Raw genomic sequence first — 25,044 nt, forward strand, 5'->3', positions numbered from 1 at the left:
GATTTAACAATGCTCTTAACTGTTCAGGTGCGCCGTCGATGAACACCAATCGGCCTTGGAAGTGCATTTTTTCCAACCTTCTTGCTAACTCGATCGCAATTAACGTTCCATACGAATAGGCGATTATAAGGAAATCTTGCTTAGATTGATTCTTTGTATCATATGCTGAAAGTGCAGAAAAGACGATGAAATATAATAGTAGTTAAAAAAAGGAATTAATATTGTATAAGGTTATATTGTGTTACAATGTAATTTTACTTGTACTTTATGCTATATAACTATATTGAAGTGAAAGATTCATACTTTGAAGATACTATCAACGATATCGGCTACTGTGTTACAATTTTTGTCGATATTGTAAGTTCCATATTGTAAGCATGTTGCTGATGCTTCAATTTTCGGCGCCAAAGAACAGAAAATATTTCCACAACCTTCAATTCCTGGCAAAAGGAATATCTCGTCCTTCGTTGTATCGCCTTTCGTTTGAAGATTCATACAGATGTCGTTTATTAAATTGTCTTCACCCATTGTATGGATAAATAATTTTAGACCAGTCGATTTATTTCCATCCGCAACATCACCAGAGCGTAAATTCTCATTCTTCGCTTCTTCTCTGCTCAAACATTTCAGCAAGTTTGGCAAAAGTGAGATTCCGAATATCCTGGGCAGCGAAAAATATCCCATGCTCCCGTTCTAAGGTTTGTTTGATTTCTACGACCATCATCGAGTCCATTCCAAGTTCAGACAGGCGTGCCTGAGCAGGACAGTGGTCAAATCCTTCACACCTGTATTAATAGTCATTCGTAATTAATAAATATAATGTAGCAACGTCCGAACTGCGAGAAGCACAAGCAACTGCAAAAATCGACTCACACAAACATTTGTACATTATATGCATTTCTCCTCCTCAAATAATAGTTAACAGTTAACCTTTTCCATCTCATTTTAATTAATACTTTTCACTTACTCATAATGTTGGCTACGGTGTCAACAACACTGATGGAGCTAACAGCGCTCGAACGCTTCTCTGCCACAACCATGCTCGCCGTTACTGGCTGCTCTTGTAAGAGAAATTCTTCCAGCTTCTCGATGCAGGAACTTATTTTTTGCTGCAATGTACCGCCAATGAACATTTCTTTGTCGTCCTCTTGCATGTCGGCTACAATACCGACATCGCCGATGGCGCCCCATTGAATCGCCAATCCTTGTAAGCCTTCCTGTGTTCTTCTCTCACAGATTCTTTCCATGATAGAATTTGCCATTCCGTAATTGCTCTGCCCGGCATTGCCTCTACCGCACGACACGGAGGAGAAGACGACGAAGTGACGTAGCTCAGGACATATGCATTTGGACAACTGATCCAAGTTCTTCGTGGTCCACGCTTTCGCTTTGAATGGTTCCTGGAATGTCTCTATCGTGTGATTCTGACAAATCTTGTCGTTTAGTACAACAGCAAGATTGAATATGGTGTCTGTTGGCGCCAATTGCTCCGCTGTTCTCAATATGTACTCGCAATCTTTGATGTCTGATGCATCGACGTTCGATACGATTAATATTTTCACTCCGTAAGATTTCCACAACTCAACCTTCATACGCTGATAACCGTTCTTTAGTCCAGTTCGTGAGATAAGCACGAGGTTCCTGGCACTGAATGACTAACTAGTCGGCTAATTCCAAGCCGAAACCACCCAATCCTCCCAGGATAATGTATGACCTATTCGGTAGACAATAGTAACGCGGTAGAGCAAGCAAAGGCGTGTTCATGAATTTTTCCTCCTCTTGTATCTTTATAATTATCTGAAAACATCATATAAAACTTTTCATACTGTATTAACACTATACCTTTCGTAACACTGTACATGCCCGTTTATTATAACTAATGCCATTAGGAAAATTTATCAATCATCTTACCTTTCCAATGTGTTTTCCAGCTGCCATGTACCTAAAAGCCGCTTCTATCTCGTCCTTTTGAAAAACTGTTCTAGTAATTGGCTTTATGGCTCCCTTTCTAAGACCTACTGCTAATATCGTTTTTAAATTATCTTTCTGTTCGTTACTGCTGTTAATAAGAACATCTAACATTATACCGTAAAATGTAATCATATTCGAAAATACCGACATGTTCAATGTATTGTTAGACATCATATCGAATTTTCCAATTTCCAAAAATCGCCCATTTCTGGCGAGGCAACGTACAGACGCTTGAAGTTATCTTCGGTTAATGAATTTAATACAACATCCACACCACGACCATTGGTCTGTTGGTATATCATCTGTTCGAAGCTGATGTCGCGCGAATTCCCAATATGATCCTCCGGTATAGACGGGAAAGTATCTCGTATGAACTTTCGCTTTTCCAAGGTACCAACAGTGGTAAAAACTTCGCAACCATCATGAAGTGCAATATTGATAGCAGCTTGTCCTACAGCGCCGGTACCTGAGTGGATCAGTACTTTGTCGTTTTTCTTTAATTTTCCACGAAGGTACAATGCGTAGTAACATGTGGCATAAGCGCAGGGAACCGTCGCGACGTCCTCGAGAGTCCATCCGTCCGGAATTTCCCAGGATAGATGTTGATCGAACACCCGCATATTTGATATGCACCTGAATAAAGAATTATATCGTTATTGCCTTATGACATCCTCTTGTCAATGTTACACGATTTATCAGTTACACACTTATTTTCGACCAGCCCCATTATTTTGCATCCAGTATCGTCGATACCGACATACTCCAAACCTAATACGCAGTCTTCCAGTCGTCCGCGAGACATATAATCACCCGAGTTAATTTTACCGCTTGCTAGCATTACATCCTTGAAGTTAAGAGAAGCGTAAATTATATTAACGAGATTTTCATGCTGTAATCCAGAGTGATATCGCCTTCAATCCAATGTAATGAAGTTAAATCTCCATGCACCTAAAAGTGATACAATGTTTAATACCATAAAAATGATACTTTGTTTAATTATCTATGATAAGTAACATATCTAGTGTAATAATTTTTTAACCATATGGAAATGGTGATTTAAGATATATTTTGTTTTGTCCGTCAGCGATATGTACCAATTGATTCGTCAAGGCATGATGTACAAGCTTGTGTTTTAGGGTCTCCAACGGAAGATGTCTGTACGATCCCTATACTTTTTCGGGCCGTAAAACATTTATAACGAGATCCATCCGAAGTTGTTCCGTGTAGAATGGATCGTGCAATGAGAATTTCGGTGCGTTCTTGTCCTGAATGAACACTCCTCTAATTAATTCACCGCCCGGTTCTTTCCTCAGACAATTAACGAGACCCAGTAAGCCGCATTCTGTGTCCTTCTCTCCAACAATAATTATTTTCATACTGTTAGTCAATTCGTCCCCCGCGCTTAGAATTGATTTGATTTGTTTCAGCCAAGAGAATTCGTAATTGTTCACGTATATAACTTGCGTTTTATTCGTCGGCTGACCTCTCTTCTTCAAGAGCGTTATAGATTCATTACCTGTCTGTTTCTCGAGTATTACCGCTAGGTTGTTCGCATCCGCGTAGGCAAGATTCGCTTTTGTGAGGGATTGCCCATGTGTCAACAAAAAGCCGTCATCTCTTAATATTAATAAGATTTCTTTTAGGGTTTCGTTTTTGCTGCTCGTTAACAAATTACAGCCTGTGACTAACATTATATTGTTTTTCGTCGATAGCTTCTTTGACTTTGTAATTACGATTTCTGAAGGAAGGTTAATGTCATCGAAACGATTAGTTCTATTTATCAAAGTAATATTAGGCTGAATAAGCGGTAAGTTCCCCAAAATTTGAGCAAACAGCGGAGAGGCTAATTCTTCTATTGAAATGTCATCATCATCTTCGAGTAGTTCGATAATGTCCACTTTGGTTGTTTGATGGTACTCCAGAACAAGATGTGTCGACAAAGTTATTCCAACTTCAAGAGAAACTTTTACTCCGTCTCGATGAGCTACAAATTTGTATTTTTCAAGGACAGGACTCCCCGTTACCTTCCGTCGAGGTATAATAGTGGCGGTAATGCCACGAATCTCCACACCACCAGATATTACTGTATTCAAATTTTTGTATACGTGCATAGCGAGTTCTGAGAATATTTGAACGTGTTTTACTTAGCTTGTATCATTTAATTAATTATTTATATAATATATATATATCTTATAAGTGACATTCTAATTAGAATATTAATTATGAAGGAATATTTGAAAGAGAATATTACGGAGATTCCAGACAAGGGAACATCGAAAGAAATCTATATTTCTTTCATTCTATCTATATTTATTTATATTTATCTAGAAATCTGTCTACATTTATGTTTCATAGTCAATCTACCTGTATTTTCAGTCGTAGTATCTTTTAGATATTGCGCATGAAGCCTCGGATTGATCACCAATTTTTCTATCTCAGTAAGAACACGAGGACTTCTCGTGTCTGTCCCAAGGATCCTTATTTGGAGCATGTTATCCATAAACACTACCCAGTTGTTCATCCATTCTATGTGTCCTCGGCTGGCTGTAATGGATGCACTTCTTAAAGAACGAAACAAATCCGTATATTGATATCCGCGTAATTTAAGCTCCTTATATATATCTCTCGTTTTCATTATTTCTTTCTCGTTATCGTCTTCTTCTAGATAATCGATGGGCACATTTTCCTTGTCAAGATCTAGTGGAACACGTACCGTGCCAGTGACAATTGCGTTACCATTTTCTGTTATCTCAAACCTCCCAGTACCTGCGTAAACAAATATATAAAATATATTATATCGAAAATTTGAAAAAAGATACCTGTTGAGCAAACACTATTGATTTACTTTTTTGCACCATTAACGTTAGTTTTACAGCTGCTTGGTTCGAAAGAAGTGTCGCTCGGAGGAATTTAACATTTTCAAATACGACGGGTATATTTTTGTACGACTACTCCCTTAACTTTCCAACCATTTTCCAAATTAATTCAATATATGCTGTAGCTGGCAACAGATTTCTGCCATCGATTATGTGGCCGCTCATGTATTCATAATCTTCTTCTCGTATGTTGATTTCCATTACAATCTCTCTAGACGTGATTTGTTTCTCCGTTGCGAATGACGCGACGTACCAGTTTTCCAAATGCTTCCACCTTGTAAATTTATAAATCAATTAGGTAGATATATTATGTTTATATATTGTTTCTTAACACTTTTAACACGTTCATTGCCGTTCACGCGATATCGCGTGTTGTAGCCCTCACCAAACGGCCGTTCACGCAATTGTTTTTTATTATGAGTGACAAACCAGGACCCTCGAAAAGACTCAGTTCAATGCCAGTTCAATCATGCAAAAAAACGACTAAAAATAAATAAAAGAAAAAATAACTTTGACCACCACACGTAATTCAAATTTTCAGTTTGGCAATGAACGTGTTAAAGACATTTTATTATTTATTTGTCCTGTATAAAAAGCAAAATAAATGCTATACTACAGTAAATATTTACTCTAGATCATGGACTCTAGATTCTAGATGACATAGTATAGAAGTGAGACAGTCGCATCATAAATGGGTCGCAGAGTGCCCAAGTAATGTAATCAACTTACTTGATCGACGACGAGATCATCGGCGTGCTGCGACTAACTGGAAATTCTACAGGCGGATAGAGATTGGCTAATTGCGGCTGCAAGCCAAAGTTGTACATCTTGCCGAGTCCTTACAAAAATACTTTAGCGTTATCTTCGTGATGGCGTTGAGTCAACGCGATGGTTGTCGTATCGAAAATTTTATTCAAGACATCCTGCAGAATTCCATCCGGCGCGATTTCCACGAACGCTGTATTCTCCGGAATCATTTTCGCGACATTTTCGAAAAATATAGGATTCACTAAATTGTTGGTAAAGTATTCTGCATACGATATGTTATAATCGCAAGGCAATCTGCACCATTTTTGTTTATGCATCATCTTTTGTGGTAATGCCCATTGTAATTTAGCCAAAATATTTTCTCTCGCAGGGACGATATAGCAACTATGAAGAGGAATATTGCAACAATTTATCTCCTTATAAGAGATTTTGTTAATCTGTGTGTGAGTGAATAAACAGAATTATTTATTTAATATATTGTGTAAGAGACTGAATATACTGAAGGAAAAATGAGGAATACCTCTAATTTCTTCGTAAATGCCACTATTGATTCCCTCAGCCCGACGATGGAACATGTGTCTGGACTATAGCTGCATATTACTTTGATATCTACTGGACACATGATTTTCGCTTCTTTGTAACTAACGCCAATATCCGTCATGGCGTACTTCGCTATTTTTGTTTCTTCCAACGCCAATCCTATGTAGTAGGCAGACAAAATCATTTGTTCGATCGTGAAGTCACCAGTTATATATCCGCAACAAAGTTTACCGATTGAATGACCGATGGTATAGTCTGGCACAACGTTTACCGACATCAAGAGATCTATTAATCCAAGCTGAGGAAGGAAATAAAGGGGTCATGTTTTTCGAATTTCACGTAATGCTTGGGAAGAGCATGAAGGTTATTCTTCAAATCGACCATATCATATGTTATGTAAATGAGAACAATTTATTACAAGCGTTTTAGCTTAATTGAGCTATGTTAAAATTTACGAAGTACGTGAGTTTCAGAGTAATCAGTAAAATGATCTTCTCTCTTCGATATTGGTCTTTACTGCGCGATCATTGTTAGAAAATTTGTCACCTGCATTGCAGTGATGCTCACGACTGTGTTCGATATACAGTCAAGGGTGACTTTTTGTTTACTTGTTAAAATGTCGATGATGTGCACTCCATGTATCTTTAGAAGTGTATCACATTTTTCTATGGTTTCACAGAATGCTGGAAAGCGCAGTAATGCTTTTCCTGTCAACGTATAAATTCAATTTTATTGATAAACAATTAACTATAATCGTTTCGCTTACGTAAAAGAGAGAGAAAATACCCATGCCAGACCATTGGGATCCGATACCGGAAAACACAAAACAGATCGGCTTTCTTACTCCATCATAATGATCTATTTCGCTCGTTATGTTGCTCGATATTTGGTTTTCAACAATCGTATAACCTCTGTAAGGATGATTTAGAAGTTTTTCCGCATGGAGTTCGTGCAACAGCCGAACATATTCAACATCTACCGGTTGACTTCCAATCTAAATTGGACATATTTTGCATGAATGCAGACTTCTGTCTTTTAACTGACACAATTTTTACTTACCTCACATAAGAATGACTCCACTGCTTGTTCGGTACGACCGGACAGGACGACGAGTCTTGGCAAATCATCCTTTGGTGCCCCACCGTTGACTTTTTGCTTCATATTAGGTGCTAATAAAATATGAGCATTAGCTCCGCCAAAACCAAAAGAATTTAAAGCCACAAAAGTAGGTTCCTATATTGTTGGAGTAGTCACGACTCGTATAGTCCCTCGCTTAAAAGCTTCAATATCATCTCGTTCTTTTGTGATATTTATGTTTGGTGGAATTATGCCAGTTTCCATTGTTATCAGCACCTTGTCAGAGAGAGAAGGAAATATCCATTTTGAGAAAATTTCTAACTTCAAAGACGCGTTATGTTGAAAATTTGAATATCCTTATGAATAATGATCTCTTTCGACATTTCCATAAAAAATATTTCAAATATTTTCAAGAATAACACTATTTAAATGAGCGCAGATTACAGAACATCCCAGTTGTATGACGTAAGTTGATGTTTTATTATTATAGCGTATGGAATAGCTATTTTTGATATTGATAATATCTGTGTCTTTGATAAATTTATTTAATTATTAATATCTATCACGCTACCTTAATAATTTGAAGCAGGCCGCTGGCAGGCTCAGCATGACCAGTGTTTGACTTGCTGCTACTAATTAGTAAAGGGCCTTGTCTATCCTTGCAAAAAACTTTTTCGATTGAATTAATTTCTATTGGGTCGCCAACTTTCGTGCCAGTACCATGAGCATCGACGTAGGCAACAACAGACGGCGATATATTGCATTCATCGTAAAACTGTTGTAATAAAAAACTTTGCATTTTTATCGATGGGAAGGTAATGCCTTCTTCTTTGAATCCGTCGCAATTCGTCTTGCAATGAATTACAATTGCGTAAATTCTTTTAGCATTCTTCGCTTTTTGTAAAAACACTACCCTGATCGCCTCACTGCGCATGTAACCATTCGCATTAATATCGAAAGGTTTGCAAAACCCGTCGGACGATAAAACACCTGAAATTACAAAGTGCTAAATGATAGCAGTTACTTTTGTAAAAAAATATAAAGAAATATGTTTATAAATATATTTCTTTATTAAATTTTGGGATTAATTATTTTATCTGTGACGTTCGAAGTGCGGCGTAAAGAGTAATTATAAGGTACCTAATCGCATGAATTGCAAAGATGTTACAGGATTTAAGCAGAGATTTGTGGCAGCAACGATCATGTTATCACATTGTCCAAATTTTATATTTCTATATGCTTGCTCCATAGCGTACATAGTCGAGCTGCAAGCAGTATCAACCGTGTAAGATGGCCCTGTGACACCTAACCAGTGAGAAATCCAATTTGCTTGCATGGACCTTCTACATTCTAGACCTCCATGATCAGTAACCTACAATACATGTATATATAGAGTATATTAATATACAGTATATAATACTATAGTATGGAAATAGTTATATAAAATTATATATATGGATATATAATATTTTTTGTAGATAGTTTCTTCTTTATAATCTCTTATGATATCTATCTAATCTGCTTTTATACAATATTATTTTATCGTATCTTATACGGTTAAGATGATGGTAATATAAAATCAGTAGCAATAAAACTCCAAATTTTCTCAATTGATCGTGCTTTAAACGTAACAGACGGCAACAAGCACAAATCATCATCATCAATCAATATCTCAAATTCAGTTTAACAAGAGTTTTTGCCGGTTAGCTATATAAATAACATACAATTGTTATCTTTCATTCTTGTCTTGATTTAATTCACTCAATCTCATCTCTTTGCGATTTAAATATCAAAATCGTAAATTATCGAGGAAAATAGAAAATTTACTTTCGTTTAAAAATCGATCAGAAATCCTTTATCTATTAAATTAAATTATCCCCACACTTCTCTTTTTATATTAACTGATTACACTTATTAAATTTTAAATGAGACGATTATACGAGGATCATTCAATAAGACCTTAGAAAATCCAAGAGATGGCGCTCGCAGTATCAAAAATGGTTTGTTTTTAGTAAGCATCATTACTCGTACTCGCTAGACAGCTGTTAAAGTCTCAGTTATATCCATCACATGGTTTCATTTTTATTGTCGATTGAAGCAATAAACTTTTCTTTATTTAAAAAAATGGAGAAAAGTGAGTTTCTAGTGGTGATTAAACACTTATATTTAAAAGGCATAACACCGAAAGAGATTATAGCTGAGTTAGATGAAGTTCATGGCACATCTGCTCCTGTCTTTGCAACTGTTTACAATTGGGTAAATGAGTTTAAACGTGGCCGTACATCCACAAAGGATGAACATCTTTCGGGACGTCCAGTGGAAGTGACTACCCCCGAAATGATTGACAAAATCCACGATATGGTTTTGAGTGACCGACGAATCAAAGTGCGCGAAATAGTTGAGGCCACAGGCATATCGCAAGATACAGTGTTTTCAATTTTGCACGAAAAAGTGGGTGTGAAAAAAATCTCGGTAAGATGGATGCCGCGTTTGCTCTCAATGGAGAATAAACGCAATCATGTGGTCGACTCTGAGACTGTTTTAGCGCTTTTCCGTCACAATCCTGACGAGTTTCTGCGTCGATACATAACTGTGGACGAAACATGGATACACCACTACACTCCAAAGATAAAGAAACAGTCAAAACAGTGAGTTTTTGAAGACGAACGAGCTCCGAAGAAGGCGAAGACGGTGAAATCGGCCGGCAAGGTGATGGCCACGGTTTTTTGGGGCGCACGCGGAATCATCTACACCGATTACTTGGAAAAAGGACAAACAATAACTGGAGAGTATTATGCGTCGTTATTGCACCGGTTGAGGGAAAAAATCAAGAAAAAACGTCCTCATTTGAAAAAGAAAAAGATCTTCCATCAAGACAATGCACGGGTGCACACCTGCGCAGTTTCGATGGCTAAAATTATGGAATTAAAGTTCGAATTATTACACATCCACCGTATTCACCGGATTTGGCCCCCAGTGACTTTTTTTATTTCCAAACTTGAAAAAATGGCTCGGCGGACAACGGTTCGCGTCGAATGAGGAAAGGTCATCGCCCAAACAGATGGCTATTTTCAGAGTCTTCCGAAATCCTACTTTTTGGACGGCTTAAAAAAGTTGGAGAAACGCTTGGAAAAGTGTATAGAGCTAAAAAGAGATTATGTTGAAAAATAAAAAAAAATCTACCCAAAATAATTTGTTTTTCTATCTTTTTCTAAGGACTTATTGAACGACCCTCGTATCTTTCGAAATAAGAAACCGATTTTATAATTTTATAAGAAATCTATTTATCTGCGTATAAAAATTGTGACAAAGATTGGAATGATTTACTGCATATTATTTGCATTTTTGTACCTGCGTCTTTTCATAAACAAGCATAATCTCCGATTCGGAAAAACTTGTCCCGACGATAACTCCTGTTTTCGTGCCGCGTAAATCTTTCGGATTTATCCCGGCGTCGACGATGGCGTCGTACGTACGTTCCAAAAGACATCTAGTCATAGGATCCAACAGGTGGGCTTGGTTGAAGGGTATGTCAAAATATTCCGCATCAAATTTCTCGATATTATTGACCTTTCCCGTGCGTTTTGGTATATCCGGATGGTCTGCGAATTCAATAACATGTGGAAAGCAACACACTCAGATATCAGATAAAATGTAATATATCGATACTTCTTTGGATAACAATACTTAAGAAGATATTATCATGTTGCCAACGTCGACAGTCGTCCGAACCTAGATCTACTTTATTCAGTAGATTTTCTTTTAAATGTCTGACGTTGTCGGATTCGGAAAATCTGCCAGAAATTCCGGATATAACGATTTCATCCTGAATCGGCGCCGAATCAATCGTGGATGTGCCGTTACAATACATTTTTAAATATATTTATACAATTAATACAAGCCCGTAAACTTTAATGTTATCTATATTTCGTTTTCACGTATATTGTACGTCACTTCTTTTAAATTAGTTCCTACTTTGAAAATATGTTATTGATAGATAGATTATGGGGTGGATGTCCCCTCCCTCCTTGACAGGAGACACCAGAAAGCCAACCGGCGGGGGGTAACCCTCGTCGGGGACCGTGCCCTGGATTCCCTTCGTGGAACAGGGCGCGGTACACAGGTGGCGAGGGGCTCCCGGAAGGGAGCCCTGGGGCCGGGGGGTTGGGGAGGGAATACGGAAGTAGTTCCCCTGACTCCCCTCTTCACGGTTCGACAGGTAGACATCCCGCAGGGGTTTTAGTCGGTAAGAGTCTGACATAACCCCCTCCCCCCCAAGGGGAGGGGGTATCCATGATGGATTTCCCCTGCGTGACCAAAAAAAAAAAAAGGGGTGCGGGAGGAGGGACTCCGCCTCTCCCCCGCGCATATACGTGTACTATTTATTATATTCCTTTGTATATACTATGTGCAAAAATATACACATGAGTATATATATGCAATATTTATACAACTTCTTTTGTTAATAACTTTTTAATAAATAGGAAGCGACGGCTAAAACCTTTTTAGTGTTATTTAGGAAGGTGAGTTCTATAACATATATCAATATGAAAACTATCGGAGGTGGGTCCCCTAAACCACACTTTTACCCTATTTTCAATCGGTTTTATAACAGTTATATCGTATGACATATGATTTCTCAGATATATTAATTTTATATGCAAATATATTGCAATTTTATATAATTACAAAGGGAAGTGCTTATGTCATACTGTTCACCGATTTTTTTTGCTTTCAATAACTGCAAAATATTTAAATTACTAGTACCGATGTTTGTAATAAATAAATTTTACATTCCCATTTCCTTGTAATATGATATTTAATGAACATATCTCCTAGGTTTTTATAGGGTTAATTATATTATAATTATAATATAATTAATTTCATAAAAAACCGGAAATTATATTCATTGAACATTACAAGGAATTAAAATGACCAAATTCTCAATATTATTCAAACACAGTAAGTAGGAGAAGAAAGTTAAAATTTCTTTGATAATTGTGAGATTTTAATTAAAGTTAGTCAAACTAATTTTCTGATCACCGGTCTTTCCACCCTGTTGTTTGCTTAATTTTCTTAAAAGAAGAACAAAACTATATCCAAAAAGCATTCATACTAAATTTCTCGAGAACAAATGTAGATATGAAAAAATATTTCAAGCAATGTGTTATTTGTTTCGGAATTCTGTATAAAAATAGTTCTTTTCTCATACCTTTTTCCTCTTTTTTCTTTTTTTTTTGTAAAAATAACTTCTTGACCGGGAATGTCTGAAAAAAAATATTAGATTAATTTTACTACGTAATGCGTCACCTAAAATTCTAAAATTCTAGAAGAAAGATTCGTAATTTCTGAAAATAAAGGGAATCCTATAGGGAGAAAAGATTATTACAAGAACGAATTGTTAGCGATACTCTTGGAGCAGCAGAAACAGATAATAGTTCTTTCTACTCAATCTGATCTTAATGACCTGGACGATAAGCATGACGTCAAATACGTTTTGACAAGGTTAATCTAAATTATTCTTCGACTTATTGTATAATGATATAGCGGTAGCCAATCGCAGCCAGAATCAAAGTTTACCGGATCTCATGAACCGGACATATGAATATGGAGACTTACAGTGGCGTGCAAAAGTTTCAAGCCATAGTGTCTTTTTAAGATATGACAATATTGATTTGCTCTAAAAATTAATTATATAAAATAGTTGACATAACATTCTTACAAATAATAGTACAGTTACAAAATTTTGAAATTATATAGTTTCCAATTATTTAATACGTTGAATGCCACGCTAGTTTTACAGGGATTGCCCGTGGCGCCACGATGAATTTTTTATTATGCGATACAATTATGTGTGAAATATTATCGACAACATGTATAAATAAAACTATTTTTATGTTTTATACTGCATTAATTTCTTCAAACCATTGTAGTAACGATGGTAATAATGAAGAATTTTTAAGTATTGACATTTGTTCTAATTATGTATTTCTACTAATCTTGGCGCGCCGGTCACCGGTGGCCCCCACGGCGCTACCGCCAAGTTGAGTGCCGGTCACCGGTGACCCCCGTGGCATTCAACGTGTTAATCATATAATATTTACATGTGTTCAAAAGTATTGAGCCATACTCTTATTTTGTGACTTTATGAGCCCGGTTTATTTACGTTTCTTATGAAACTCCTTCGTAAATATTTGCTTTAACTATTGGAAACTTGAATAAGTTCTCGTTGTTTCCCGATAGATGGTGTTATTTTTGCCTTTTTGCATCGGGCAATACCGCAGCCAACTTCATCGTGAAGCTCCACCATTAGGCTCGAAGTGACAGTATATGTTATTTCGCCGAAGCGTAAACAACATATTTTTTCATAGCGTTAAACATGTTCGTGCCAAAAAAAGAGTATTCGCGGGGAATTTTACTGCATTACTTTTTCAAAAAAAATCTACAGCTGAAGCACATAAAATTCTTGTGGAGACTTACGGCGACCATGCTCTGTCGGAAACAACATGCCGTGATTGGTTTAGATGCTTCAAAAATAATGATTTTGATTTTGAAGGTAAAGAACGCTCTGGCGCACCGAAAAAGTTTGAAGACGAAGAATTGGAAGCATTACTCGATGAAGACCCCATGTCAGATGCAAAATGAACTTGCAGAATCATTAGGAGTTGATCACACAACAGTTGCCAAACGTTTAAAAGCATTTGGAATGATTCAAAAGCAAGTAAATTGGGTGCCGTACGAATTGAAGCCGAGAGATGTCGAATGGCGTTTTTTCACGTGTGAACAGCTGCTCCAACGGCAGAAAAGGAAGGAAAGGTTTTTTGCTTCGTATCGTGACTAGCGATGAAAAGTGGATACACTACGATAACCCGAAGCATAGAAAATCGTAGGGTAAGCCCGGCCATGCATCAACATCGACGGCAAAGCCGAATATCCATGGTTCCAAGCTCATGCTCTGTATTTGGTGAGATCAGCTGGGTGTAGTATATTATGAGCTCCTCAAACCCAACGAAACCATCACGGGAGATCGCTATCGACTACAATTGATGCGTTTGAGCCGAGCATTGAAGGAAAAACGGCTGCAATATGAGGAGAGACACGACAAAGTAATTTTGCAGCATGACAACTCTCGGCCACATGTTGCAAAACCGGTCAAAACCTACTTGGAAATGATCAAATTGGAACTCCTGCCCCATCCGCCCATCAACATCTACCGATGAAAGCCACGTCAAGGAAATCAAACTGTTAACAAGGAATATTATTTGAGTGTTATGCGTCGTTTGCGTGAGGCTGTTCGCCTCAAGAGGCCAGAATTATGGGCAGACAATTCTTGGTTTTTGCACCACGATAATGCACCGTCCCACACTGCATTGGTTCTTCGAGAACATTTCGCCACAAATTTAACCCATATCGTTCCACAACCACCGTATTCGCCTGATTTAGCACCGTGCGACTTCTGGCTGTTCAACAAACTCAAAGGACCGTTCCGGGGACACCGTTTCGACTCGATTGAGGAGATAAAAGCCGAATCGAAGAAAGTATTGAAGGCCATCCCGGAAAAAGACTTCTCTGACTGTTTCGAGGATTGGAAAAAACGTTGGCATAAGTGCATTGTGTTGGACGGGGAGTACTTTGAAGGCGATGAAATTGATTTGGAAGAATAAATAAAGATTTTTCATTTTATGAACAAATTCACCTTATTTTTTGATCACAGTAGTATACAGTCTGTAAAGTAAGAGCATGTACGGGTTAAAGTGTAGAAAAATTTATTTTTAATGATTTTTAAGTACATGGATTTGTTGTACTCCATGAGAAGAAAAACGCTATACCATTAATAATAAGTCTAGTCACCACCGGCATCGATAATTGCCTAGCGTCTCCGAGGCATACTTTCCACTAAGTTGACTGCGTGTTCGTTCGATAAAGACCTCCAAATGAGACGAATTTGTCGTGTCAACTGCTTCAAAGTGCACACTCTTTTTCCTCGAAGCTTGTGCTTGAGATATGCCTCACAATATGGCTAAAAAAAAACTAGGACGATATTTGAAGCCAACTGCCATTTATGCCGTACACGCTTTTACTTTACAGATTGTATGTTTTGATTCAACCAATCAGACGTGAATGTCGGACCACCAAGACGGCGCATGCGCGAGATTTTTGTATATTTTTTCGGGGTCATGTATTGAATCGGAGTTAACAGTCTAGTTAAACTATAGAAGTCTGTGGGTGGTACATTCAAGGACCCTTCTCAGTTTAGAAAATTGAAAAATCGATTTTTCTTTCATAAATTGATAGTTTCAAGTATGTAGAATAACGCCTCAAACGGTTTTTTCAACATGTAAAATATTTTCAAAGTTATTTAAGTCAGACATGGACAGGTCATAGTGCGCTCAGGTCAGAAAGAGATACAGCCATCTGTTAGTCGGGTTCTACGTCTACAGGGTGCCCAATTTTAAAGTTTACAATGCTATATTTCGCGAACCGATGATTTTATTGAAAAATGTTTCAAACAAAAGTTGTAGGGTTCAGAGGGGGACATCTGATGGTGATGATACAAAATCAGCTCTTTTTAAGGCCACTATGATATACAAATCCGACCGAACAACTTCTCTGCGGTATACATCAGGTAATGCGAGTGCCGGCGGTATGACAACTTTGAAGCTTCATATCTTGGGAATGGCTTACGCAAAAGATAAAAGTAGGTAGTGTTTTGAAGACGTCTCGATGTCTACAAGAATATGTAATAAAAATGGGGGGTTCCATTTAGGATTTTAAAGTTGATCTTCGAGCGACAATCCAAAGTCAAACCAAGGTCACCGTCAGATGTCTCTCTACAACTTTGGTTTGAAACATTTTTCAATAAAATCATTGATTTTATTGAAAATAAATATAGCACTATAAACTTTAAAATTGGACATCCTATATATGCACTTATACAGTTGGCTCATTGCATTCGGGGAAAACCCTCCATTTCAAACTAGTGTTAATTGTCCGTTATCATTATTGAATAGGACCTGTACATTAGTAGAGTCAGTTTATTTTTGAGCATCGTTGTGAAGAGATATATTCTCAGTGAAGTAGTTCATTTCGGAAACATGAATAGAAAACACGGCTCCAACGATTGGCAACGTCCGTCACGTACGCGAAAACGAAAGATTCATGGTAATAAATATACATTTTGTTCAGAAGGTTCAGGTAGTTGATGTGATTGGCGACGCGCTAAAGCTAACAGCGAACTCGATGGTTTCGCCCATAAAGCACCATTACATCCAGATGTTACAAGCAGTCATAAAACTAATCTATGAAGACTTAAGTAGTCTAGAGTCATTAAAAAGATGTGTTGAGGGTCATACTTGGAAGAATAATGAAAGTTATAATGCTGTTATACGACAAATGGCCCTAAAATACATAATCACTGAGGCGAAAAATGTAAATATTTAGCAACGTATTTAGCAGCTTGTTTTTTTCAATCATGGTAATACAACAATTTTACATACACTGAGTTCCACTTAATGGAAATAAAAATAGGACACGTAACCAAAAACTATGTTGAAAAAAAAAAACGATGCGAGCTTGAAGACGGCGGTGCGCGAAACGACTTCTGCCTCTAAAGAAGAGAGAACCACTCGAAAAATAAAACAAAAAATGAACTAATGGAGCATCAAAAAGAAGAGGAAGGATGTTTATATGACCCAGGAATCGCCGACTGAAGGTAAATATCGAATTAATAATGGCAAACTTGTCATCAAACTTTAAACACGTTTTTCTCAATATGCTGTTTTTCAACGCTATGATGTGGATAACTCTGGAACCGATTTATCCGATTGACTTGAAATTTGTTATACACCTTTCAATTTATTGTTTCTGCTGCATGAACTGCTATGGTGCGTATATATTTATTATTTCTATTTTTTAACATGAAAAAGCCATAAAATTTCGTGAAAAAATGATTTCATTTCTTCTACATGACGCCATTTTGTTAATGATTATTTTTAAATTTCCGCAGTTCATGTGTGTAATGAAGGACACCCTATGGATTAAAAAAAACGTCGGTATTATGTTGCCGCTCAATTTGACGAGAAGATTTCTACGCCACCGTGGAGGCATGCAGATTTCATCAGCTTCTGTTGACTTGGGCATAACATTGTCAATACGTATATTTAAATACGTATCAATTTTGTATTTAAACTATGTTCAATAAATATAGAAACCCTCAAACACTTTTATCTTATCTTTCGTTGAACAAAATATTGTTGTTTAAAAACCCTTTTTTATTGTACTCTAGACTGAGGAGGGCCCTCAATCAAACGTAGACGGGTGAAAAAAGCGCTCCCGCTTGAGTTTGTGGAAAAGGATTCTCTTCGCAGGCATTCGCAGGACGAGTCGTGCACATCGAAGGCGGAAAATAGGGACGAGAGTGCGGTGTACCATCTGCTTCCTTCTCTTTTTCCTCTTTTTTTTTCAAGGATTTCTTTATTTTCCCCGATATTCTTGTTTCACAATGTTATTTGTTATTAATCTAGTTTAGGAAGATGAAATGGGCAAAAAAAATAAAGAAACAAGTATACAGCAGCAGTCGACAGGTGTAATGCAGCGCGAGACGATTGTACGTTGTGAAGTTCGATTGCCGTTTGGATCTCGCGGCAAAGTAACGACGACAATAGTAATAATCACAATTGCGTACGCGTGTTGTGTGCTGTATAAATGAGAATGCGTTCACCTTGTGCTGTAACGACGTTAACGATTATTATTTTTATTATTATTATCCAGTAACAAAGCGTTCGAAGAGACGCGCTCCTCGCGTCTCACGAATAGTCGAAATTTCTTTGCTGTACGCGCATATCGCGATGTGTATCGAATACATATACGAATACGTTCCCCAAATCAGAGTATATACCTCTCTTTACCTTTTCCCCTCTTTCTTTTTGGCATTGTACGTATATATTTCTCGTTTAGTGTTCATGTACATGTGAGAGAAGGTGTACGTGTGTGTTGGTCGTTTGTGTATACTGTAGCAGCAGTTACTCTCTGCTTCGGCGTGTGTGTCTCTCTTTCTCTCGTTATCCAACTCGTCTCTCTGTGTATGCCTAATAAATATTACTCCGAGAGAAAAAGAACGAACGAATGAAAAATTAAGTGAACTGTCTCCTTCTCTTTCTTTATTTCTCTCTCTCTCTCTCTCTCTCTCTCTCTCTCTCTCTCTCTCTCTCTCTCTCTCTCTCTCTCTCTCTCTCTCTCTCTCTCTCTCTCTCTCTCTCTCTCTCTCTTCCTCTCGATTTCGGCGTATCTCTATCTCTCTCTCCCTTCCCCTCACTCAAAGAAGAAAATGAAAAACGACAGAGAAGAAAGGAACGCGTTAAGATAGACACTGAGAAGCGCATTAAAGCCACAAGCGAAACAAAACTTACAGTATACTTTTTGCCGATAAGTAAATTGCATTTCACACACACGAGCATATTTCTTTTTCTTTTTATCGTGAATGGCAATGAGACGCTTTCGTGACGATTTGAATATTAATAATGATGATCCGACTTCGACTTGTCACTTGAGACGGATAATGCTGCGAGTGGTAAGTCGTTGTTGTTGTTGTTGTTGTTGTTGTCGTCTGAAATGTGATACGAGAAATGGCAGCTGGCGATTCTGGAGATTTTACACAGTGGACTCTATTATATTACACAGTTTTCTTTTTTTAGCGCCTTATCTCTCTCTCTCCCTCTCTCTCTCTCTCTCTCTCTCTCTCTCTCCCTCTCCCTGCGCAGATATTTATAAAAATAAATACTTTGAAAAAGTGTTTCGCTCACTATACCATATAATCGATACGTATACATATACACACACACATATATATGTATATCGGAGCAAGATAATAAATAATTATTACGTCAAATAAATAAATAAAGTTGCTTCGTTTAGCATTCGTTTCGCGTATCTTTAATATATACGATTTACAAAGTATATAAGAGGCAACGGCTTGTCGTTCAGTGGATTTCGTAGTTGCCGCGCTCATAAAAAAATATGAACATTATTCGATTTCGTTTTTTCTGGATACTTAGCGAGAAGGTCGATTTCTTTTCCCGTTTCTTTTCGTTTGCAAAGTTCGCTATTACTACTCTTCTGAATCTTCTTTTGTCTTGACGTTTTCTTTTTTTCTCTTTTTTTCTTTCCGGACGTTCGTGCGAGCATTGATCTTGAGCGAGAACCGAGTTCTTACGAACGCTTTCGCGGGGCGTGCGCCTGTTTGATGCGAATCGAAGAATCTTGTTTCCGAAGAATGCGCTTGAGATGAACTTAGAGTTTACGCACTTACAAATCACAAATCGTATAGGAAGAATCCAATTTCACGGAGGAAGTATCTCTAAAATCCATTTCACCGTCAATGGTAAAAAGCACAAGTCAAAAAATATATCTATATATATCTTCCACTATAATCGTACAAAATGTCGACAGAATATAGAGGGTCTTTAGAATAAATATATATTAGAGGAAACAGAGCACAATAGTTCGGCAAGCCTCCAATATCAATGCACTCACTAACTGCGCATATCCAATTACACGTGAGTTCTCCCTTTTGGCATTGGATCGTCGATGTCCAAGCATGGCTCGAGATCCCCTCCCCTTCGCGGAAAGGGATTCCCGTGTTCGAGATCCTCTTAATTTAACACGTTGGCACTTATCTTCCGAAGAGAAGAATGAAAATCCAAAAACTTTGCCTCCAAAAGGTAGACTACGTAAAAATATACGTATAGAAGAATAAACACGTAGCAAAAACGTTCTAGAAGAGTATATCAATTTCGAACTTCGTGTTATCAGTTTACGCTTCACTTCTTTTTTCTTTCTTTATCCTTTTAACGAAAGGCATCCAAATATACGCTATTTGTTATTGTCGCTTCGTAACAGACTCACGTAAGTACGAACCGTCCTTCCGCCTCTCCCCCTCCCTCCTTCTTCTCACTCATACACACACTCTCTCTCTCTCTCTCTCTCTCTCTCTCTTTCTCTCTGTACGTATCTGATATGTGATTTCCATTTGTGCGGAAGAGTATTTTCCTACCTACGAACGCTCCACATCTACCGTTTTTTCAGACGTATGCGATACCTTAGATCCCTTTGCGTTAAAATGATATCGCGTATTTTTACTAAGCCCACCGACGTTTCGTTCGTGACACGTGCGGCTCTTAGGACCACGATCCCCTTTCCCCTCCCACCTCTTTAGTCAAAGTCTCACAAGAGCGCTCGCGTTACGACCACGCGATGTACGCGCACGTACAATTATTAGTATTTAGCGTAATGACTGATATCGTATTGTACTCTCACATACTGAGCGTTTTCTTAAAATCGTATCGCCATATGAAAATACGTTGATGCGTTGAAGTACCTGAATCCTAGAAGAAACTTTTAGGCATCGCTCTCGTCTTCGCCGATCGGCTGGCGAGACGTTGAACCCGATCCTATTCTTTGCCGACTTTTCGATTTTACGCTCGATTTTACAAATCGGACTCGCCGTAGAGAGCCGTCGAGAAGGAACGGTAGTCCAGAGCTCCGGGAACAGAGCTCGGTCCCTTGTACGGAGGCATTCGCTGAATGCAGTACTCCGCCTGATCCGGTGGCAGTTCTCTCCTTAATTCGTCCGGCAAGATGTAAGGCTGTGTGAAAGATGAAGAGACTCGCGTTATCATCCACCGCGCTCCTTAGCTGCGAATCGTTCACTGACGTGATCGTCCAAGTATATTCTCACCTTGTCGCCAGCGAGGATGCGGAAGCTGTCGATCACTTGCTCCGCCGTGTCGGTGTCGGTGGACTCGCGCGTCATGAAGTCCAGGAAGGCGTCAAAGTGCACGTAGCCAGAGTTGTTGGGGTCGACGATGGCCAGGATTCGTTGGAAGTCAATGTCGCCCTGCCTGTCCTTGCCGATGGAGTATCCCAGGGAGACGAGACAGGACTTGAACTCGTCCGGCGCCAATCTGCCCGTCCTGCCCTTGTCGAAGTGGTTGAAGCTGCTACGGAATTCGCTCAGCTGCTCCTGGGTGATGCCCTGGAATAGATACAAGTATATTTTTTAAATATCCATTCTTTTCGACAAGGTATAAATTGTACGACAATCGTGGTATCGAGAAAAAAGAAACAACACCTTCGAGTCTCTAGTGAGAATTTGATTCTCGACTTCATTGATGTTACGATTGATCGAGGTCAGAAGCTGCTCCCAACCGACGCGTAGCGTTTCCATGGTGTACTGAGTGTACCGATTCTCGAAGATCATGCCTTCCTGGACCGCTTGGTGAATCTTCTCCAGTTCCTCGAGATGGGTCTTGTATTGGTACACAGCCTGTTCGTATTCCTTCAAACGATGCAGCTGATCCTCCAAAGTTCCCTGAAACACAGACGTAGCGCGACTTGAAGATTTACACGCGGCGAGAGACAAACTTCTCGGTGTACAAACTTGTGGGTGACGCTATAATGATATCTACTACCTGAAGACCTAGACCAATAGCGGTGACCGCGTCCAATTGGCGTTCTATCCACGGTCCGACGACGTTGGCTTTCTCAGCGAACTGTCGTCTAAGCAGTTCATTATCTATTTCGACATTTCAGGAAATTTCGAGTCAACTTCCAACGTGTAATTGTCGAACAAAATGTATCGTTATACAGGATGTATAAAAAGTGCCGGGACGGTGAAATATCACAAAAACTAAGTATTTTAGAAAAAAATGTTTTAAATAAAAATTGTAGGATTTTAAAAGATCTATTTACTGACATTATGATTTGACCTTGAGTGGCGTCGCCAAGGTTAGAACAAAATCGCTTTGAATTTTTTAAATGGATCCCTCTATTTTTTATTACATATTCTTGTAGCCCTTTCTCAGACTTTTTCGAAGTATTATAATTTTTTCCACTTTGAGTAAGCCGTTTCGAAGTTATCGAGCTTTTTATGATAAGATGTCCAGCCAGCGGCTGGAACAATTTCGTCACTTGTATTTCAGACACATATAATATTAAAAAAAAATAATACTAATGTATTAAATTTATAACAGCACTAAAATTCACCTTCGAATCACTTCAAATCAATTACAATAAATTTGGCTTGAAGTGGAATACATTACTTGTACATGATACGCATTGTTACATACGAAAGAGATAAATGATTTTTCTTATTGATTTTTCTTTCTTTAATTGAATTATTGATTTTGTTATCTAATTAATACAAATTTCTGCTTATTGGATAAATCTTTTTGTTTCCTATCTTATTCGTTAGACTTTACTTTTTCTTTTAGAGATTAACATTATTCTCAAACGCTTTTGTAAAGATCTTGCCTTGGCTGGCTGGATATTTCTTTGATCTTACTTTGGTTGGCTGGACATCTTATCATAAAAAGCTCGATAACTCCGAAACGGCTTACTCAAAGTGGAAAAAATTATAGTGCTTTGAAAAGGTTTGAAGAATGGCTGCAAGAATATGCAATAAAAAACAGGGGATCCCATTTAAAAAATTCAAAGTGACCTTGTCCTGACCTTGGCAACGCCACCCAAGGTCAAACGCATGTCAGTAAATAGATCTTTTGAAACTCTACAATTTTTATTTGAAACATTTTTTTCTAAAATGCTTAGTTTTTGCGATATTTCACCGTCCCGGTATTTTTTATACACCCTGTATAATCCGTTAACGAGACCTCGTATTCGCGCGTATCAACGCAGCGAATTTTAAAGGACAAACTTCCAAATGAAAATATAATATGTAACTAATGCGACAGAGTAAGGATACTTTGCTGCTTGCGTAGTTCAGCTGCCAAGGTACCGTCGCGTTGAGGCACCAATTGTTTAACGTCGCTCCACTTCTTATTAAGATCCTGCAGCAAACCATGAAAATAATATTAATCAATGTCAAACCCGCCACATCATGTACTAGCGACTGATCCTCCCCGTCTCGTACCATGGCGGTGAGAGTGGTGTAAGGATTTTCCAAGCCTCCAGGGATCTGGTACTGCTTGACTATGGACTCGACTTCGCGCACCAGCGAGACGATCGCACTGAATTCCTTGTCCGCCTCGCCGAGGGTCGCTTTAAACGCGGCATGGGCGTCCATCAGGCCCTGAATTTCCTCCATCGTGTGCACGATAAACATGTCCACCAAGTCTTCCCTGGTTCCGTCCAACCAGTTATTGAACGGCTGAGAAAGACAACGCGTGACGTGAGATAACACACATGAGATATCGCAAAGAGCCGGGTGATATCGCAACTCGGCTGCAAGACACTCACAGCGGCACGCTTGGCAAACTCCAAGTGCATAACATCTATCTTCTCCAATATACGCTCGGCATCGTTGAGAGCTTGACGTCTGCGTTGGGTGAGCGTACCCAAGCGATCCCACTGATCGCAAATACTTTGGCACCTGGCGTTCACGGATGCGCTGTCGTGGTACTCGAGGGTGCTGCAACAACGTGGCAAGGGTAACGTGACAATAACGCGACGGTAATTCGCACGGTCGACGCAAACGGTCAACACTGCAATCGCCGCAGATGACAGATCAACGCGTGGCGCGAGACTCACTTGAGCTCCTGGGCGATAGCCGCGATCTGCTCCACGCGATCCTGATGGGCCGCGAGGTCCGACTCAAAGGCCTCGTGCTTCTTCTTCAGCGCCTTCAACTCGTTCAACTTGCACTGCCGGAAGTGTTGGGACGTGAGCATCTCCTCCTTGCCCGCGGTCCACTCCTCGTGGGCGTCCGCCTTGTGCTTGAATTTCTGCGCCAGATGTTCCAGTCGCTCGAGACGCATCATCTCCGACAGCAGCCAATCCTCGAACGTCTTCTCCGCCAGCTCCAAACCTAAGGGACATTTATTTTCGGGACATATTGTTATTTGATGCGAATAACGCGTAGAGATACACGCTCGTGTATACGTGGAATGACACGGAGGTAATCGCGGAATGGGAGAGACAGCGCACCTTTCCACGCTTTGTTTATGTCGGACACCATCTTCCCTTCCGTCGGCATATACGCCGGCCTGTTGCTCAGCCTCAGCTTCGTTTGCAGGGTATTGAAATTCGTTTCCAGCTTGGCTTTCTGTTCGACACGCGGCGGCTTGTGCTTGCGCCGGTACGTCCTGTACTCCTCGAGCTTTTTCTGACAGCCGGCGAGGGAATTGTCAGTCTGTCGATTGGCGAGCCATGGCATTGTTCGTCGTATCCATTCGAGCAAATCGGAAGCCAGGCGCTCGTACTCCTCCATGAGCCGCTCGTTCTCCTGGTTCACCTTCAGTACCTTGCAGATTCTGTTAGCCGCCGTCTCAGCCTACAATGAGAAAGCGCGCGTTTCCGTATTATCAGTATCGAGTCGTACCTCGGTATCTCATTCATGTATATACAGAGTTTACTTCCATATATTGAGCAAGACGCATGCAATCGTGAATGTCGTACACAGAGAGCCGTGTCGAAAGAACGAACAGGAAACTCGCGAGGCAAATTGCGAAAAAGTTTGGCTCTCGCACGTGTGAGACATGTTCGCATGAAACGCGTCAAACGATAATTACGAAGGCGCGAGCAAGCGAGAGCGCGTGCGTCTGCGCGGAAAACACTCGCGTATCTGTTACAGCTGTTAATGCCACAAATGCAGAGAACACACCTTTTGAGCACCGCTAAAACAGTGGTAGTACGAGGAAACATAGGTCATCACGGCCCTCTCATCAGGCATTGCCGTATTTCGCATATCTAGAAAAACACATTCGAAGAAACTCAAACCATGCGTTGTTAGCGCTTGAAAAAACTTGCCGTTAAAGATTTGATTAATTTTTTAACACAGTAAAACCGTGTCCGGGCAAGG

At 39.2% G+C, this 25,044-nt stretch overlaps 3 protein-coding genes and 1 pseudogene across 7 annotated transcripts in view; all 4 read right to left on the reverse strand.

The window, feature by feature from the left end:
• Nucleotides 1-152: 152 nt before the first annotated feature.
• Nucleotides 153-4,071, reverse strand: LOC112590311 (fatty acid synthase-like; annotated as a pseudogene).
• On the reverse strand, nt 4,066-7,366 carry LOC112590313 (fatty acid synthase-like). Its single transcript, XM_025306419.1, has 8 exons — nt 7,215-7,366; nt 6,942-7,149; nt 6,702-6,862; nt 6,136-6,453; nt 5,577-6,052; nt 4,817-5,121; nt 4,336-4,737; nt 4,066-4,090 (listed from the first exon to the last, which is right to left on the reverse strand). The coding sequence occupies exons 1-5, from the start codon at nt 7,314-7,316 to the stop codon at nt 5,687-5,689; spliced, it is 1,155 nt and encodes a 384-aa protein (XP_025162204.1). The 5' UTR covers nt 7,317-7,366; the 3' UTR covers nt 4,066-4,090; nt 4,336-4,737; nt 4,817-5,121; nt 5,577-5,686.
• A 22-nt stretch (nt 7,367-7,388) lies between these two features.
• On the reverse strand, nt 7,389-11,363 carry LOC112590306 (fatty acid synthase-like). The gene is made up of 5 exons (XM_025306393.1): nt 10,935-11,363; nt 10,584-10,834; nt 8,373-8,604; nt 7,804-8,222; nt 7,389-7,508 (listed from the first exon to the last, which is right to left on the reverse strand). Exons 1-5 carry the CDS (start codon nt 11,101-11,103, stop codon nt 7,389-7,391), a joined length of 1,191 nt encoding a protein of 396 aa, XP_025162178.1. The 5' UTR covers nt 11,104-11,363.
• Nucleotides 11,364-18,831: 7,468 nt separating this feature from the next.
• Nucleotides 18,832-25,044, reverse strand: part of Actn (alpha actinin) — a 33,983-nt gene continuing 27,770 nt past the window's right edge. For 3 of the 5 annotated variants that reach the window (XM_011152087.3, XM_011152088.3, XM_011152086.3), the window contains exons 6-14: nt 24,171-24,516; nt 23,775-24,051; nt 23,484-23,655; nt 23,158-23,394; nt 22,990-23,074; nt 21,701-21,804; nt 21,361-21,600; nt 20,968-21,264; nt 18,832-20,875 (exon numbers count right to left, since the gene is read on the reverse strand). In XM_011152087.3, the coding sequence (XP_011150389.1) occupies nt 20,717-20,875; nt 20,968-21,264; nt 21,361-21,600; nt 21,701-21,804; nt 22,990-23,074; nt 23,158-23,394; nt 23,484-23,655; nt 23,775-24,051; nt 24,171-24,516 (1,917 nt within the window). In that variant the 3' untranslated portion in view covers nt 18,832-20,716. Of the gene's footprint in view, nt 20,876-20,967; nt 21,265-21,360; nt 21,601-21,700; nt 21,805-22,989; nt 23,075-23,157; nt 23,395-23,483; nt 23,656-23,774; nt 24,052-24,170; nt 24,517-24,846; nt 24,933-25,044 lie in introns of all 5 variants that reach the window. The other 2 variants (XM_011152089.3, XM_025306410.1) reach the window with 1 other exon arrangement.

This window comes from Harpegnathos saltator, unplaced genomic scaffold (assembly GCF_003227715.2).
Source record: "Harpegnathos saltator strain DR-91 unplaced genomic scaffold, Hsal_v8.6 scaffold779, whole genome shotgun sequence".
Taxonomy (NCBI): domain Eukaryota; kingdom Metazoa; phylum Arthropoda; class Insecta; order Hymenoptera; family Formicidae; genus Harpegnathos; species Harpegnathos saltator.